The sequence below is a fragment of the Cervus canadensis genome, chromosome 7 (genome assembly GCF_019320065.1).
Source record: "Cervus canadensis isolate Bull #8, Minnesota chromosome 7, ASM1932006v1, whole genome shotgun sequence".
Taxonomy (NCBI): Eukaryota; Metazoa; Chordata; class Mammalia; order Artiodactyla; family Cervidae; genus Cervus; species Cervus canadensis.
This window is the reverse complement of record NC_057392.1, coordinates 55916362-55931306: the sequence shown is the minus strand read 5'-3', so window position 1 is coordinate 55931306 and position 14945 is coordinate 55916362. Positions and strand designations below refer to the sequence as shown.

The following is a 14945-nucleotide window of genomic DNA, read 5'->3' as shown; positions in this document are numbered from 1 at the left end:
TCTCACTTTATAGGTGAATAAAACTCTCCAGAGGGTAAGTGACTGATCCAAGTTCACACTGCAGTTAAGCTGGGTAGCAGGGGCTTAACTAGATTCTAAGAAGAATGTCTTATCCTGTATTCCACAATGCCTCATTACATATGAAGAGCACGGTCTCATGCCCTGTAACCTTTTCTTCTCTGGTCTACAAGACACATGCTGTGAAGGGATGGCCAGGGCATCCAAGCTTAGAGAAAGGTGGCATAATCTACAAGCAATGATGCATGGGCTCTGCTCTGAGCCATCCATCATTGCACCCGGGAACCCAGTAGTACCTGCAGGGGAAGAAGAAAAGTCTGATCAAACTTCGTTCCACCGAGTTGTACCCCGAGCATGCACATACACCACCAGTCTCCTGCAGCCAAACGCCTTTGGCCCATGAGCAGAGGGTCTTCAGTACCAGCCCCCTGCTGGCTAAGAACAAGCTCACAAGGGCCCCTCCCAGCAGAGTGCTTAGGTCTGGTGGTAAGCCTGGTGTGAGCATGGACCTCCTCTTGGTTGCAAATTGTCAGGGCTACACCCCTTGGCCCCAGATACTTTCAGTAATCCTTTAAAGACCAAGGAGCATTTGAGTTGTCTTGGCAACTTTGAGAGGTCAGGCTTCCAGCAACCTAAAGCTTTTCAGATGCTTTTCTTCCGGATGTTTTATGTGCTCCTGAGGCACCCTGCTGTTCACCCCAGGCCAGATGTGAGACGGGTTTTGCTAATTGGCTGTGGCCGAACCTTTCAGAGTTGAAGGCCAGACTCCCAATTATAAGCAGCAGCGTACAGGGTGACTTCTCAAGGCCGGTCTGTAACTAGCCCTGTGCAGCAACTTGAGTGCTGAAAGACCCGCATCTGATGAGGGATATGCCTGTGGCTAAATCCATGGTCAGAACAAAGCTAGCACTGAACGGTGCCTTTTGCCAACCAAGGTGCCAGTGGCATGCCCCAGGTCACAGAATGTCTCCAAGCTGGGGAAGCTTGGAGAATGGCTAATTTACTGATGGCGAAATTGAGGTTCAGGGAATGCAAGAGGCATATTTAAAGTCATTAGTGACAGAGCCAGGAGTGGAGCCTGTTTCTTTGGATTCTAGCTTCATTTTTTCCACTAAAGTCTGTTTTTCTTCTTTATCTGCTCTTGTCCTTTCAAAAGGTTGAATGATGCCACAAGCCTTCGAGAGTGCTCATTGAAATGGGGCCATTCTTTTTATCTGCTACCATTCTCCATCCAGTCTTTCCTGGGACAGAAGACTTGACTTGAAATACTAGAGCTTCAGCTGTGCTGAAATCAGGTTTGGGCTCTAGAAGACTGGAGGTACTGAGGGAGGGCTCTAAAAATAAAATTGTGATATTCTGGAATCCTGGGTACCTGAGGATGGCAGAGTCAAGAATGGCTCAGCATTGCTTGTGTAGACATCAAAAGTCTTGAGTCCGCCTTCCAGTTTTGCCTGTAACTTTTTCTAGGTAACCTTGGTCAAATCATTATACCTTCTTGGTCCTTAGTTTTCTCAGTGTGAAATAAGGGGAAAATAATATTTGTTCAACAGTTTCCTTGGAAAGGTGGATATTATGATGCCAGATGAAATGACTTTCTCTATTCTGGCTTGCCTCTGCATTCAATCTCAGTGTTTTAGAAGAGAATTTAGAATTCTCTGGTCTGGTCTGATGATACACCATGTTCTGCTCAAGACTAGGTGTTACCAGAATTTCAAGACTCATTATATCCAATATGCTTTGTATGAATCTAGAGGATGATGACCATCAAGAGTCATAGAATGTCATGGATCACCTGATTCTGCTCCCCCACTTCTGAGGTATGAAATCCTAGCCCCAAAGAGGTCAGATGACTTACCAAAGATGGAGATCAGGAAAAGGCAACACCAGGGCTAGGAGCTGGGCCCTTGACTCCCAGCACAGTGCCTCATCCCCCTCTAGACATCATGACAGGACTGCCCAGGATGGAACCCACCTACACTGCCATTTTCTTTGGCCCACATAGTATTAGCAAAAGGGGGATCTGATCTCCAGTTTGCCACAGCTATACCATTCCCCATCTTCTCCAAGGCTTCCCCAGCTGTGGCCCTTAGGTGTGCTCCTGGCTAAGCCTAACTGAGATGATGGGGGCCAGCAGAGTGTGGATGGCTTGACCTTTCCCTTCTTCCAGATCCTCACAAATTCTTTGAATTCTTGCTTAGATTGAAAGCACTCTTAAGTGAAGTCTTCCTGACCCGTCCTCATTTCTCTGCTCCCAGACAACCACGTGTCTTCCTTCTCTGAGATCTTATAGCAGCTGTGATGGCCAAAACTGATGCCCAAATGCTAAAACTTTCTTCAGGTCTCAAGGATAATGGTAGATGGCTCCATAGCCTTCCCGTTTTAATGCCTAAATCTAGAAGTCTACTAGGTGAGTACTGAAGGTTACTAAAGTGCACCATTCAAATAATACACTATCTCAGTTTACCCAACACTCTAATTCAGTAAAAATATGAATGCCACACAACCCTGAACCATATGGCAAAGCTACTGCTGTTGCAGCAAATGACGAAATCAACACTGCTTCTCTTGAATGATTATATCTTTCAATCACTATTGATTGAATCACTATTCTTATTTCTTTTTGAAGTGTAAATTTCTGTGTTGTGAATATTTAACTTTTGGTGGGTTATTTATTTAACCCTAGAGTGTGCATTTAGGGCTATAATATTCTAAGTCAGTTTGAATATGTGCATACATCATGATTACCATGTAAATCATTCATATGTTTAGTACTAATGCAAATACCCATAAAATATCCCCCCAATCTATATGCACAGGGACACTCCCTGTTACCACAAAACTCTTTGCTCATTTTAAAGTAGGGTCAGTAAGTAAGCTCAGGGGAGACAGCAGTCACTAAGACTTGAGCATACTGCTTTTTGGAAGAACTTGTTACTCTGTCCTGTGGTTATTTGATGCTTGTCTGATTTCCACCTCCTCTACCACACAGTGAGTGCTTGAGGAGCAGGTGCCCACTTTCCCACTTTTCCTGGTACACAGCTGATACAAATACCAACTGTGTGAGATGAGAAGGCTGGCAGGAAGAGAGCAGAATGGCAGAGAGAGGAGGCAGGAAGTGTCCTGTTGTGATAGAACAGGTTGAACATAGAGGCTGGTTTGTTCGAGAAGATGTGAGGCTAGGCTTTTCTGACCTTTGACCACCTTCAAAAGCAATCAGAGTATCATGCCCCCTACCCCTTACTCCATTAACAGCCAGAGCACCCGTGGACCCAGTGCCTTGCATGGGACCTTGAGGCAGAGAACTTAAGAGCGAAGTACCTGGCAGGCAGGTGGGCTGGCTTCTCCCCAGGACTTCATTCATCCAGACTCCTTGGGCAGAACAGGTATATACACCTGGGTGAGGGAAAAAAAGTTGAAGAAAAAGGAGAACGTGGTTGATTCATAGCACATGGAAAATAGATCTGAGCTCTTAACTCTTCCACTGTGAATCACTGCAAGTCTTCCAAAGAGTCTTTCTGATGCTGTTCTCTCTGAGCCAGTCTGGTCTGCAGCTTGAAGCATCTTTCTAAAATGGGAATCTGATCTCGTCCTGTCTGTGCTCAAAATCACAATAGCTCCCCATTGGCCTCCAAAATAAATGGCATGCTCTTCAGTACCGTGTCTGAGCCTCTGAGCAATCTGACCCCTGCCTGTGGGGGCCCCGCCTAGACCCTGGAGGGCACTTCTCATCATTAGTCACACAGCTCTGGGTGGCGCACTTGCCCTGCCCCTGCTTTCCCACTTAACAAACCCTTTCATAAACCACACTTGTGCCCACCATCTCATGAGGCTTACACTAGCTCTGTGAGCTCTGCCACTATTCCTCTTTGAAAGAGAGGACTTGGAGGCGCTGAGAAATTCAGAGCATTTTCTTGGTGCTTGTCTGTGGTGCAGGCAGAACTGATTGGCCTTCACATCTTTTTGAGGGTTCCTTCTCTGCGGGGTGCTGTGAGTGTGTCTGTGTGGGTGTGTCATATAGGTCCCAGCAGTATGTCATGCTGCTGGGGTGTCATGAAGCTTAACTCTCGGGGTGCAGGCCTGAGGCAGGGAGAGGTAAGTCACATCTCCAAGGGTTTCTCCTCCTAGTTCCTCTCAGCCAGCGGACTGGCTGTGTTAGTCCCCAGCCTAACCCTGAGCCCCAAGTGTGAGGAGGGAGTGGGCTGGGTAAGCATGCAAGGCTCACCTGTGATATTGTGCAGCATCTTGTAGTAGGGCCTCTGGCAGGAGTATCTGATCTCAGACTTGTATGTGGTGAGGTTGTTCCTGGTGGAGAAGGTGACCACTCCGTTTTCCAGCTCTGCCGGGGTACCACAGTCCGCAACTGAGAGGGAAGAGAGCAGACCCCTCAGTTGGCCTTTTGCCCCTTCTTCTTGGGGCCACTGGGTGGGTCTGTCTCATACTCGATGTGCAAGTTGTCCACTGCACACAGCTCCAGAGAGCAATGTTAGAGCCTTGCATTTGGGGGTCTCTCCCATCTGTGATAGTCCTGCCGGGCGGTCAGCTCACCCGGCCTGGTGTCAATTCCAGGGCAGGGGCTGGTCTGCAGAGATTCAAGCAGATCCTAGACTTTTCCCCGCCAGGGCCCTCTCTTTGACTTCCAGTTCTATTGTGCAATCCTCTTATCCTCTTTTGTCCAAGTATGAAACCCATGGCTCAGTGAGAAAATTCTGGCTCATATAAACTAAAGAACCTTCACTTCTTCCAGCCCCAACCACATGCTGAGTAAGAGCAGTTACTGTGTTCACTTTGAAGCTTGGCATTTAAGAAAAAACAAAAACAAACAAAAACTCAGCTCCCGCACGCCTGCACAGCCCCACCCTGCTGGCTCCCCACAGGCACAGATGGTAGGATGGGGGCGGTTAGGGTGAACCAAACTTTCATCTTCACCTGCATATTTTCTCTGGTTGTGGGTGGCTGCTCCTGGGGGCTGGCTGAAGGACAAGACCAAAGATACCTGCTCCTCAGAGGTGGTCTTAGGAGAGCTTGCCAGTCCAGGCAAGTCTTGGGAGTTGCCAGCACGAGTCTGCCAGGAGCCAGGATGGGGGCTGAGGAGCCAATTTGTCAATGTCTCCGCAAGGGCCTTGTTAGGGAGTGATGCTCATTTCTAAGGAAATCATAATCTTAGGTCAAACAGCCTTTGTCCGAACTGAAGAATCCCAGGGGGCTCAGAACTTCCCAGGGGGAATGGAATCTGAAGTTAGGCAATCTTGAACATCAACTTTACTTACAGATGAGCCAGAGAGGAGACTTAACTGGTCTAAGATCACACAATGAATTAGTCAGAGAACTAGACCTGATCTTAAACTCAGTGCTTTTTTTAAGTAAACCAGACTGACAGAATAGAATAGAATAGAATAGAATCTGTTTTAATAGTGAAAATGGCCTATAATCAATATTCTGGGTAAGGCTGGACATTAGCTGTCTGTTGTCAGAGGATCACATTCTAAAGCCAGTTTCCTTCCTCCTGAATTTTACCTGCTCCCTTGGAAAACAGAAACAGGGGTGATTTACCCATGAGATGCTACTCAGAAATTGTGATTTTTAACTTTAGAATTCCAAATTTATCTTTTTTATTGAATAGAGTGTTATCTAGCTTAAAACATAGGTGATCTTAAGAGCCTCCACCATGGAGGAGAGGGATGAAGGATGGGAGTAAATGCAGGTAGGTACTTCCTATCCACAAGAAAGGTAAACACACCCAGAGAACTGGTTAGTGGTGTTTCCTGGCCTCCAATCCCCCTGGATGAATCACTCCCATCTGTTTTGATCGCCCAAAAGTAGACACCCTTCTACTCTGGGGGGGGCGGGGGCGGGGGAAGTATGTAAGGGTCAGCACTACGACAGCAATTAGCAATAATATTTACAATCTAAAACTGTAAACAATTTTACATGTATTTTCCTGATGAGTCTCAAAGCAGCTTTTTCTTCCGTTTTTTTTTTTAGGAAATATCACTGATTAGTGTCTGGATCTTTGTATGAGCCTTGTCTCCCTTAACTTAGGTCTAGCAGTTTATTTTGCCAAATTATCCTCAAGACCTAGTATCTAGTATTCAGTTCAGTTCAGTTCAGTCACTCAGTCGTGTCCGACTCTTTGCGACCCCATGAATCGCAGCACGCCAGGCCTCCCTGTCCATCACCAACTCCTGGAGTTTACTCAAACTCATGCGCATCGAGTTGGTGATGCCATCCAGCCATCTCATCCTCTGTCATCCCCTTCTCCTCCTGCCCCCAATCCCTCCCAGCATCAGGGTCTTTTCCAATGAGTTAACTCTTCACATGAGGTGGCCAAAGCATTGGAGCTTCAGCTTCAGCATCAGTCCTTCCAATCACTGTGGATGGTGACTGCTGCCATGAAATTAAAAGATGCTTACTCCTTGGAAGGAAAGTCATGACTAACCTAGATAGTCTATTAAAAAGCAGAGACATAAAAAAAAAAAAAAAGCAGAGACATTACTTTGCCAACAAAGGTCCATCTGGTCAAGGCTATGGTTTTTCCAGTGGTCATGTATGGATGTGAGAGTTGGACTGTGAAGAAAGCTGAGTGCCGAAAAATTGATGCTTTTGAACTGTGGTGTTGGAGAAGACTCTTGAGAGTCCCTTGGACTGCAAGGAGATCCAACCTGTCCATCCTAAAGGAGAGCGTTCCTGGGTATCTAGTATTAGGTGGAGCAATTCCAGGGCTGGTCTTAGACAGGGCTAGGTGTTCAAGCCCCTGTACATTTCCAGCACTAGTGGAGACTGTCTAGACTGAGGGCCTGCTTTCACTTCACTCCAGAGAAGTCACTTGGCCCACTGATGAAGCTGCTCTTAAAGCCACACAGAGGGTGTGACAAATAGTTGGAAAACAGAGGATCACTTCAGCTTGTATATAGTGAGTGGGGAAGAGGTGCACCTTCTCTCTAGGTCTACAGTGGTAGGCAAATTACTGTATCTCCATGGGACCTGGAGACAACTTCCCTTAGCCAGACCCTTTGAGCTCTGCCTGACACAATCCAAGATGCTAGATCAGGCCCTGTCTCCTCAGTCTATCTTCTTTGCTTGAGGAATGGTCTTGACATCTTCTCTAAAGTGCACCCAGTCATTTCCACACTCTGGGATAAAAATACTCTTCCTTCCTCCATTCCCTTGGCCTCCCTTTCTCGTTAGTTTTTGGGTTGGGCTCTGCTACCCACACCCTGTCTTCACTCTCACTCTGCTGTCATTTATTTTCCTTCAGACATGCCTTTCTTGATTTGCCATCCTGAAGATGCTTTGACACAGTCTAGGGGCATCCTATGGTGTGATCACTCACCTAGAGCCAGACATCCTGGAATGTGAAGTCAAGTGGGCCTTAGGAAGCATCACTATGAACAAAGTTAGTGGATATGATGGAATTCCAGTTGAGCTATTTCAAATCCTGAAAGATGATGCTGTGAAAGTGCTGCACTCAATATGCCAGCACATTTGGAAAACTCAGCAGTGGCCACAGGACTGGAAAAGGTCGGTTTTCATTCCAATCCCTACGAAAGGCAATCCCAAAGAATGCTCAAACTACTGCACAATTGCACTCATCTCACACACTAGTAAAGTAATGCTCAAAATTCTCCAAGCCAGGCTTCAGCAATACGTGAACTGAGAGCTTCCAGATGTTCAAGCTGGTTTTAGAAAAGGCAGAGGAACCAGAGATCAAATTGCGAATATCCGCTGGATCATCAAAAAAGCAAGAAGAGTTCCAGAAAAACATCTATTTTTGCTTTATTGACTATGCCCAAACCTTCGTTTGGATCAAAACCTTGTGTGGATCACAATAAACTGTGGAAAATTCTGAAAGACATGGGAATACCAGACCACCCAACCTGCCTCTTGAGAAACCTGTATGCAGGTCAGGAAGCAACAGTTAGAACTGGACATGGAACAACAGACTGGTTCCCAATAGGAAAAGGAGTAGGTCAAGGCTGTATATTGTCACCCTGCTTATTTAACTTCTATGCAGAGTACATTATGAGAAACGCTGGGCTGGAAGAAGCACAAGCTGGAATCAAGATTGCTGGGAGAAATATCAATAACCTCAGATATGCAGATGACACCACCCTTATGGCAGAGAGTGAAGAGGAACTAAAAGCCTCTTGATGAAAGTGAAAGAGGAGAGTGAAAAAGTTGGCTTAAAGCTTAACATTCAAAAAACTAAGATCATGGCATCTGGTCCCATCACCTCATGGGAAATAGATGGGGAGACAGTGGAAACAGTGTCAGACTTTATTTCTTGGGGCTCCAAAATCACTGCAGATGGTGATTGCAGCCATGAAATTAAAAGGTGCTTACTCCTTGGAAGGAAAGTTATGACCAACCTAGATAGCGTATTAAAAAGCAGAGACATTACTTTGCCAACAAAGGTCCATCTAGTCAAGGCTATGGTTTTTCCAGTGGTCATGTATGGATGGGATAAAGCTGTGAAGAAAGCTGAGTGCCGAAAAATTGATGCTTTTGAACTGTGGTGTTGGAAAAGACGCTTGAGAGTCCCTTGGACTGCAAGGAGATCCAACCAGTCCATCCTAAAGATCAGTCCTGGGTGTTCATTGGGAGGACTAATGCTGAAGCTGAAACTCCAATACTTTGGCCACCTCATGCGAAGAGTTGACTCATTGGAAAAGACCCTGATGCTGGGAGGGATTGGGGGCAGGAGGAGAAGGGGACAACAGAGGATGAGATGGCTGGATGCATCACCGACTCGATGGGCCTGAGTTTGAGTAAACTCCAGGAGTTTGTGATGGACAGGGAGGCCTGGCGTGCTGCGATTCATGGGGTCGCAAAGAGTCGGACATGACTGAGTGACTGAACTGAACTGAACTGAGGGGCATCCTAGGTAACCACACACCATTGGTTCACCTGGCCCTCAAGATCCAGAAATGCCCAGCCCACCCCACCCTGACCCCAGCCCCACCTTCATCCCTCCCGTGGTGCCTTGTGCTCCAGCGTCAAGGACCCCTTCCCTGTGCGGCTGCTTCCCACACAGGGAAACCCTGTGGTTCATGCTCTGCCCACCCTTTGGCCTTGATCAAACATTGCTCCTTCTTGAAAGAGTTTTCTCATTCTTTTAATTGGATACAGCTGCTTCCTCATTTTTCTTTGCATGGCCCTTTATTCTTCACTCTCTAATGCATGTATCTTTTGTTTCCTGGTATTGTAATTATTTGGGTTTATATCCTATCTTCTGCCTACATGATGATCCCCTCTATCACACTGAGTGCAAGATCTGTTATCTTTGTGCTGTTAAAAATATTGATTCAACTGATCATTATTTTTAGTGCTTGCCCAGCTCCTCTCTCAGGGGCACCCTTGACCTACGATGGCACTTCAGTCTCTGGATCTTTCTTTGGCCAACTTTGCAGGATTCTGCTCTCATCAAGAGGCCATTCAATCAGCGAATAAACTAATAAGCAGTCACGGTGTAATGCAGGGATTCTCTGATATGCCTACCCAGATTTTCAGGCTGAAGCAGAGATTCCCAACCTCTGCAGCTCCTTCTTCATCATTATTTATAACCCAGTGATGTCCTATGACTCCAAAGCTGAACACTGCTGTTTTCAAGTCTGATGCCTATCTTTTGAAAAACTTTAATTAGGAAATTTTCAGAAATGCAAACTTTGTAAGCCCCAGAGGAAAGATCTTCTGATGATGGGATTTTAGCCCCATTTTAGGTACAGGTGGAAGAGAAACTTTTGGGCATGAGACTAGATCTAGGTTTCCTAAAAACCCACACTATATGAGTTATTGTTAACTTCACCTCTTCAGGGTTGTTAAGAAAGTAGAAACAGGTACAAATATTAAAGTCACAAAGTGACTCCGGCCCATTTAACCTTGAAGTGTGGAATAGAAATCAGGGCTCACTTTGACCTGGTCCTCCTAAGCATTTGAATATAAATTAAATCAAGTGTCTCTAGAATCAAAGCCATTTTTCCTTTGAGAAGAGTATAGTCCACACAGAAGTGCTAAAAAAGAAATCCCCCATTGTCTTTTCATTATTTTCCAGCATAATGTTTAAATGATGGGTGAACCCTCAAAAGGAGAGTTGTTCTCATACACGAGGCAGTTTCAACTGCTTGGGCCTGTGTTGCCTTGTTCAGCATCCATTCTAATCCGCACTGAAATGGGAAATGGAGTGTTGGCAGGATGGGGAGGGATGGAGAAGCCCTGGGACCCGGGGTCTTGTGAGTGTTCCATTCCTGGATGTCTGCACAGTGTGGGGTCCCAGCATTCACTCTGCCACTTGCTCTGACTCAGGTTCGCTTTCCATATCCTTTTCCGTTTCTGCCACCATGTTGAAGATCAAAGAGGGGTTAGGAGTTGCAGAGAAAGGAAGCAGAGAGAAGGGAGAGAAAGAAGAGAAAGAAAAATTAGCAAGCAAAGCAGAAACGGTTTATGCAGGAAATACAGAAATCGCTCCACCAGAATTGATTAAGAATGCACAGTGCAGGTACAGTCAGTGTGAAGGACAGCTTGGGATTGTGGGATGTGTACCATTCTGAGAATTCGCACAGTCATAAGTCCTGGCTTGCGGCAATGATAACATTCTGCTCCCTAAGCAAGCTTTGCATTCATCTGTTCCAAACCCTCATTTGACAGATGGCATCGGAGCAGAGCAAGACTTGTTTGGAGTCACCACAGCAGGTGGAGGCAGGGCCAGGACCACAACCCATAATTCCCACTTCCTGTTCCAATGCAAGTTTCTTCCTGTCTGCTCTCAACCCCTTTCCCTGGGGACTCTCAACTTCTCAGTTTTTTTTGCCTTGGCATCTCTCCTAGGACCCGGCACATGCCTGGAACAAAAGTGCTCAATAAATACCAACTCAGTGAACAAGCAGAGATGCTGGTGTGTCTGAGAGCGGAGTCTACTAGTCCTGATCTAGGCTATGGTGGGAGAACCAGGCCATATTAGGAAGGAAAAAATTCCTCTTTTCCTGATACTTTTGTATATTAATTTGTCACATAAGAGTACCATCAAACACATGAGTTGCCCTACTCTATCAACACTTCTGTTACAATATAAAGTGTGTGTCTCATTAGGGAAAAAAATTATTACCAAAATTTCCAAAAGTGTGAAAGACCAAAACCTCGTCTTACAAAGGCGGTTGGATGGGGATAAACAAGCTTTTATTGAGTTTTTACTTACTCCTGGTGCACCTTAGGTGTGATGTGTACATTAATTCAGTTGTTGCGCTCAGTCGCTAAGTCATGTCCGACTCCTTTTGACCCCATGGACTGTTGCCTGCCAGGCTCCCCTTGTCCATGGAATCATCCAGGCAAGAAAACTGGAGTGGGTTGCCATTTCCTCCTCCAGGGGAATTTCCCGACCCAGGGATTGAACCCGAATCTCAGTTAGTCCTCAGAACGATCAACAATGCCGGAAACTGAGGCCAAATGAGGACGAGCCAATGGTTCAGGGATGCTGAACTGGTGGAGTCTGGATTGGAATCTAGAACTTGTCTCCAAAGTGAGATCCTGTCCTTTCTACCCCTCATCCTCCGTCTCCTTCAGAACGCTCCCTTGCCTTGTCCTGCAGAGTGCTTCACAAAGGCCTCAGTCGCAGCACCACACAGGAGCCACCTGCTGGAGGCGGCGGCCAAGTGTCTGCTGGCATTTGAGTTCTTTATCATCTGGACCTTGTCTTTTCCGACTTCTGCATAGGCAGTCAGTAAACATCTGTTGAAACTTTTTGTTGGAGTCATAAAATGCCCCTCTTTCCTACACTGGGCTCTGACTCCAGCCACAATGTCACATTAAAAAGAAAATTTAAAATAAGCACTTTCCGCTCCAAAATTATGCCTGGGATTTGCCTCAAGGGAGCCCCCTGAGAGTGTCCCCTTGAGAGTGCATCCATCTGCTTACTGGACCCGAGTAGTTTAGGACAAGGGAAGGGAATAGCACTTCAAAGTTTATATAGGGTCATGAAATGGGGCTGGGGCTGGGTGGGGACCCACTCTAGTTCTTGACGTCTCTCCTCTCCATTCAAAAATAAATCCTCCTCCCCTCCTTCCCTTCTGCTCTTTCATTTTCTGTCACTATGCCTCCTCCCATCACTGTTACCACAGATGTCCTCTAAAACTGTGGTCCTTATAAGTCTTGAGTTGAAATCACCTGGGTAGTGGGAGAAGGTGTGGTGGCTGGCAATTTGTATTTTTACAAAACTTACTGGAGGATTTATGTGGATCGCATTATTTCAGAACCACTGGGATATATTTTGGAATATTAAGGCTAGTCCAAACCTTTTTATAGCTGAGGTGAAGGATCTTGTCCATGATCACAGCATGGGTTAGGAGCAGAGCCAAGGCAAGAACTCTGGGTTCCAAGAACCCATGCAGAGCTGAGTCCCCTGCTTCGCGCAGGTCCATTGGGCTGACCTCACCACCCTCCCTTCACAGCCGTCCCAGGAGACAGTGGACACGGCTGATCACCACATAAAGACTGTCAAGGTCACCAGCGCCAAAACAGTGTCCTATATAAGCAAATGCCAGAGCTAGTTTCAAACGTGGAGACAAGCTATTCCTCTAGCGACTTTGGCAACCTGCCTGCAGGCAGAGGTAAAATTCGTATTTAGAAAGCAAACTGGGACTCACAAGCAGTGTCTTTTGAAATCCTGACACCTTACTGCTGAAAGGAACATTTGAGAGCTTTTCATCGAACCGCACTGTGTCTGTAAAATTCCTGCCCCATCCCTCTCAGGGTGTGCTTGCCAGGCTCCCCCGACCCCGTGTGGGCTCTGCCCACATCCTCCCAGTGCTGGGGGCTCATGACCCTTATAACCAGCCAATAGTGTTTTCTTACTTTTACAGGTGGGAATCCTGTTACTCCACGTGCCGTCCTTCAGACACTCCATCTGGAATGTGTCCATCTCCACGTTATCCTAGGAAGAAACATGAAGAAGGTGAGGGAAGGAGGAGGGGGTGGGTTGGTGGCTGTTTCCCAGTGTAACCAGCTCACCCTCCAGAGCTGGCTGTTCTCCACTGGGCTTTCCCAACGGGGGCCTCCCGGGGCTTGAAGTCAAGGGGAGGACAGACCCTGAGTTCATGGCCCCCATTCCTACTCTGGAGAGACACCTACTGCCGGGGCGGGGTGGAGGGGGGTGTTGGTTGGGGGCTGGGCAGCTGCCTGAGAAGGGACACCTATACCGGTGACTCCTTCTTCAGAGCCGTGGCTCTCAAACCTCACTCAGTGAGCATCAGTGTCCTAGGCCCCCCTCCCAGAGTTTCTGAATCAGCGGCTCTGGCCTGGGGACCAAGACCTTGCATTTCTAACTAGTGACGTGCTGGTGTGGGGGGGACCCCACTTGGATTATCATTCCATGAGAACAGCAGTCCACTAGCTTGGCTTACACTGGACTCACCTGGGAAACTTAACAGACAAAATGCTCATGGGCTCAGCCCCAGAGATTCTGTTTTAACTGACCTCGGGTGGGGCCTGGGAGGTGGTTTTGTTAAGCTAACCAGAGGATTCCTAGGAGAACCACTGTTTCAGAGAATGAGCAATGCTTACCTGCCCACCTTTTAAAGCTCAGCTTCTGTCCCAGGGCTACCCGGTAAGCCTGATGAACTTTGTTAAGGCTGTTTGTACTGACTGTCGGGCTGAATGGATATTTTGCTTGGACTTTTGTGCCACTTTCAGAAGAGAGAGTCTGGGACACATGCTTTGAATTTTCAGAAGGCTGGAATTTTTGGTGCACTGTGGGAAAGCTCGGAAATACTGTGGTGGGACCAGGACAAGCTCTGGAAGCCCATCTGCCCTGGGAGGCTCTGGGGAATTTCTCCAGCCTGGAGACCCACCCCTCCTCTGGCAGGACCCTGTACCTTCAGCACTTTGTAGCCTGTGTCACAGCTGATGAGCACCTGGTCTTTGAAGGAATACGTGGTTTGCAAGGGTTCGATTTTCCCATGGATAGGAGGCTGCAACTTGGGGCACTCATTCCCTGGTGGGGAGCAATGAAAGGAGTAGGTAAGAAAACAAAGGAAAGTGTGGTCATAAGAAGCCATTCCCTAGAATTGAAGGCCTGATGGAGGTGGAAAAAACACATGAAAACCACACCCCCAGGGTATGGGGGCCTAGAGCTACCAGGCCCTGAAGAAGGCTTACTTTGGACACTTGAGCAGGTCATTTTCCAACGTGGACCTTTATTTCCTCATCTGTAAAATGAGGTGGTTTGCCAGATGATCTCATCAAAACTCAGGGTAGGAAAAGGTATTAAATGTCTGGGTATAACTCTTGTCTAATGTTTCCTTTCCCACAGTAGACCTGTGGGACATTCCTTCAGGGACAAGGAGCTCAGTACCTACCACTGTGTACCTAAACTCCTCTGATGAGAGGAACAGAATTTTCATATTCAGCTGAAATTTACACCCCTGAAATTTTTACTCAGTGGGAGTAGTTGGCTCTTTTGGGCCACTCATGATGACCCCACTCTTTCTTCCCAAGATCATTCTTCACAGTGCTAGAGAGACGGTGATTTACACTTCAAAAGGCTAAATTGGATAGAATTCCTATGCCTGACGTATTTCCTGGATAAACTCTCCCTCATTAATATCCTCTCCCTGCCTCTCCCCACGAGCAGGCACTGAAGCTGGTGATGAGCCAAGGCCAGGATATAGCGTCTTTGCACTGTATTAGTCACACCCAGCTGTGGTCCTTGCACTGCCCCTCTTCCTCCAGTTACTGCAGGTCCCTTGGGTCAAGTAACTCCAGCAGGGTTTGGACCAGGACCGGGTGCCTCAAGGTATTGGGTGATGAGGCCTATGGGCTTTGTCACTCTGGGTGCACAAGGAGGCAAGTCACTATGATGAAACATTTTGTGCTAGAGGCTCATACCCAAATTTCTGCCCCAGACTTTGGAAGGCCTGGGGCTGGAAGGATCCTCTCCAGGC

General features: G+C 47.0%; 1 protein-coding gene across 4 annotated transcripts in view; it reads right to left on the bottom strand.

Moving 5' to 3' along the window:
- MASP1 (MBL associated serine protease 1) overlaps window positions 1-14945 on the bottom strand; it is a 70965-nt gene that overhangs the window by 18853 nt on the left and 37167 nt on the right. For 3 of the 4 annotated variants that reach the window (XM_043473454.1, XM_043473453.1, XM_043473452.1), the window contains exons 7-10: window positions 13878-13996; window positions 12859-12937; window positions 4241-4378; window positions 3337-3411 (exon numbers count right to left, since the gene is read on the bottom strand). In XM_043473454.1, the coding sequence (XP_043329389.1) occupies window positions 3337-3411; window positions 4241-4378; window positions 12859-12937; window positions 13878-13996 (411 nt within the window). Of the gene's footprint in view, window positions 1-3336; window positions 3412-4240; window positions 4379-9111; window positions 10345-12858; window positions 12938-13877; window positions 13997-14945 lie in introns of those variants that run through there. The other variant, XM_043473455.1, reaches the window with a different exon arrangement.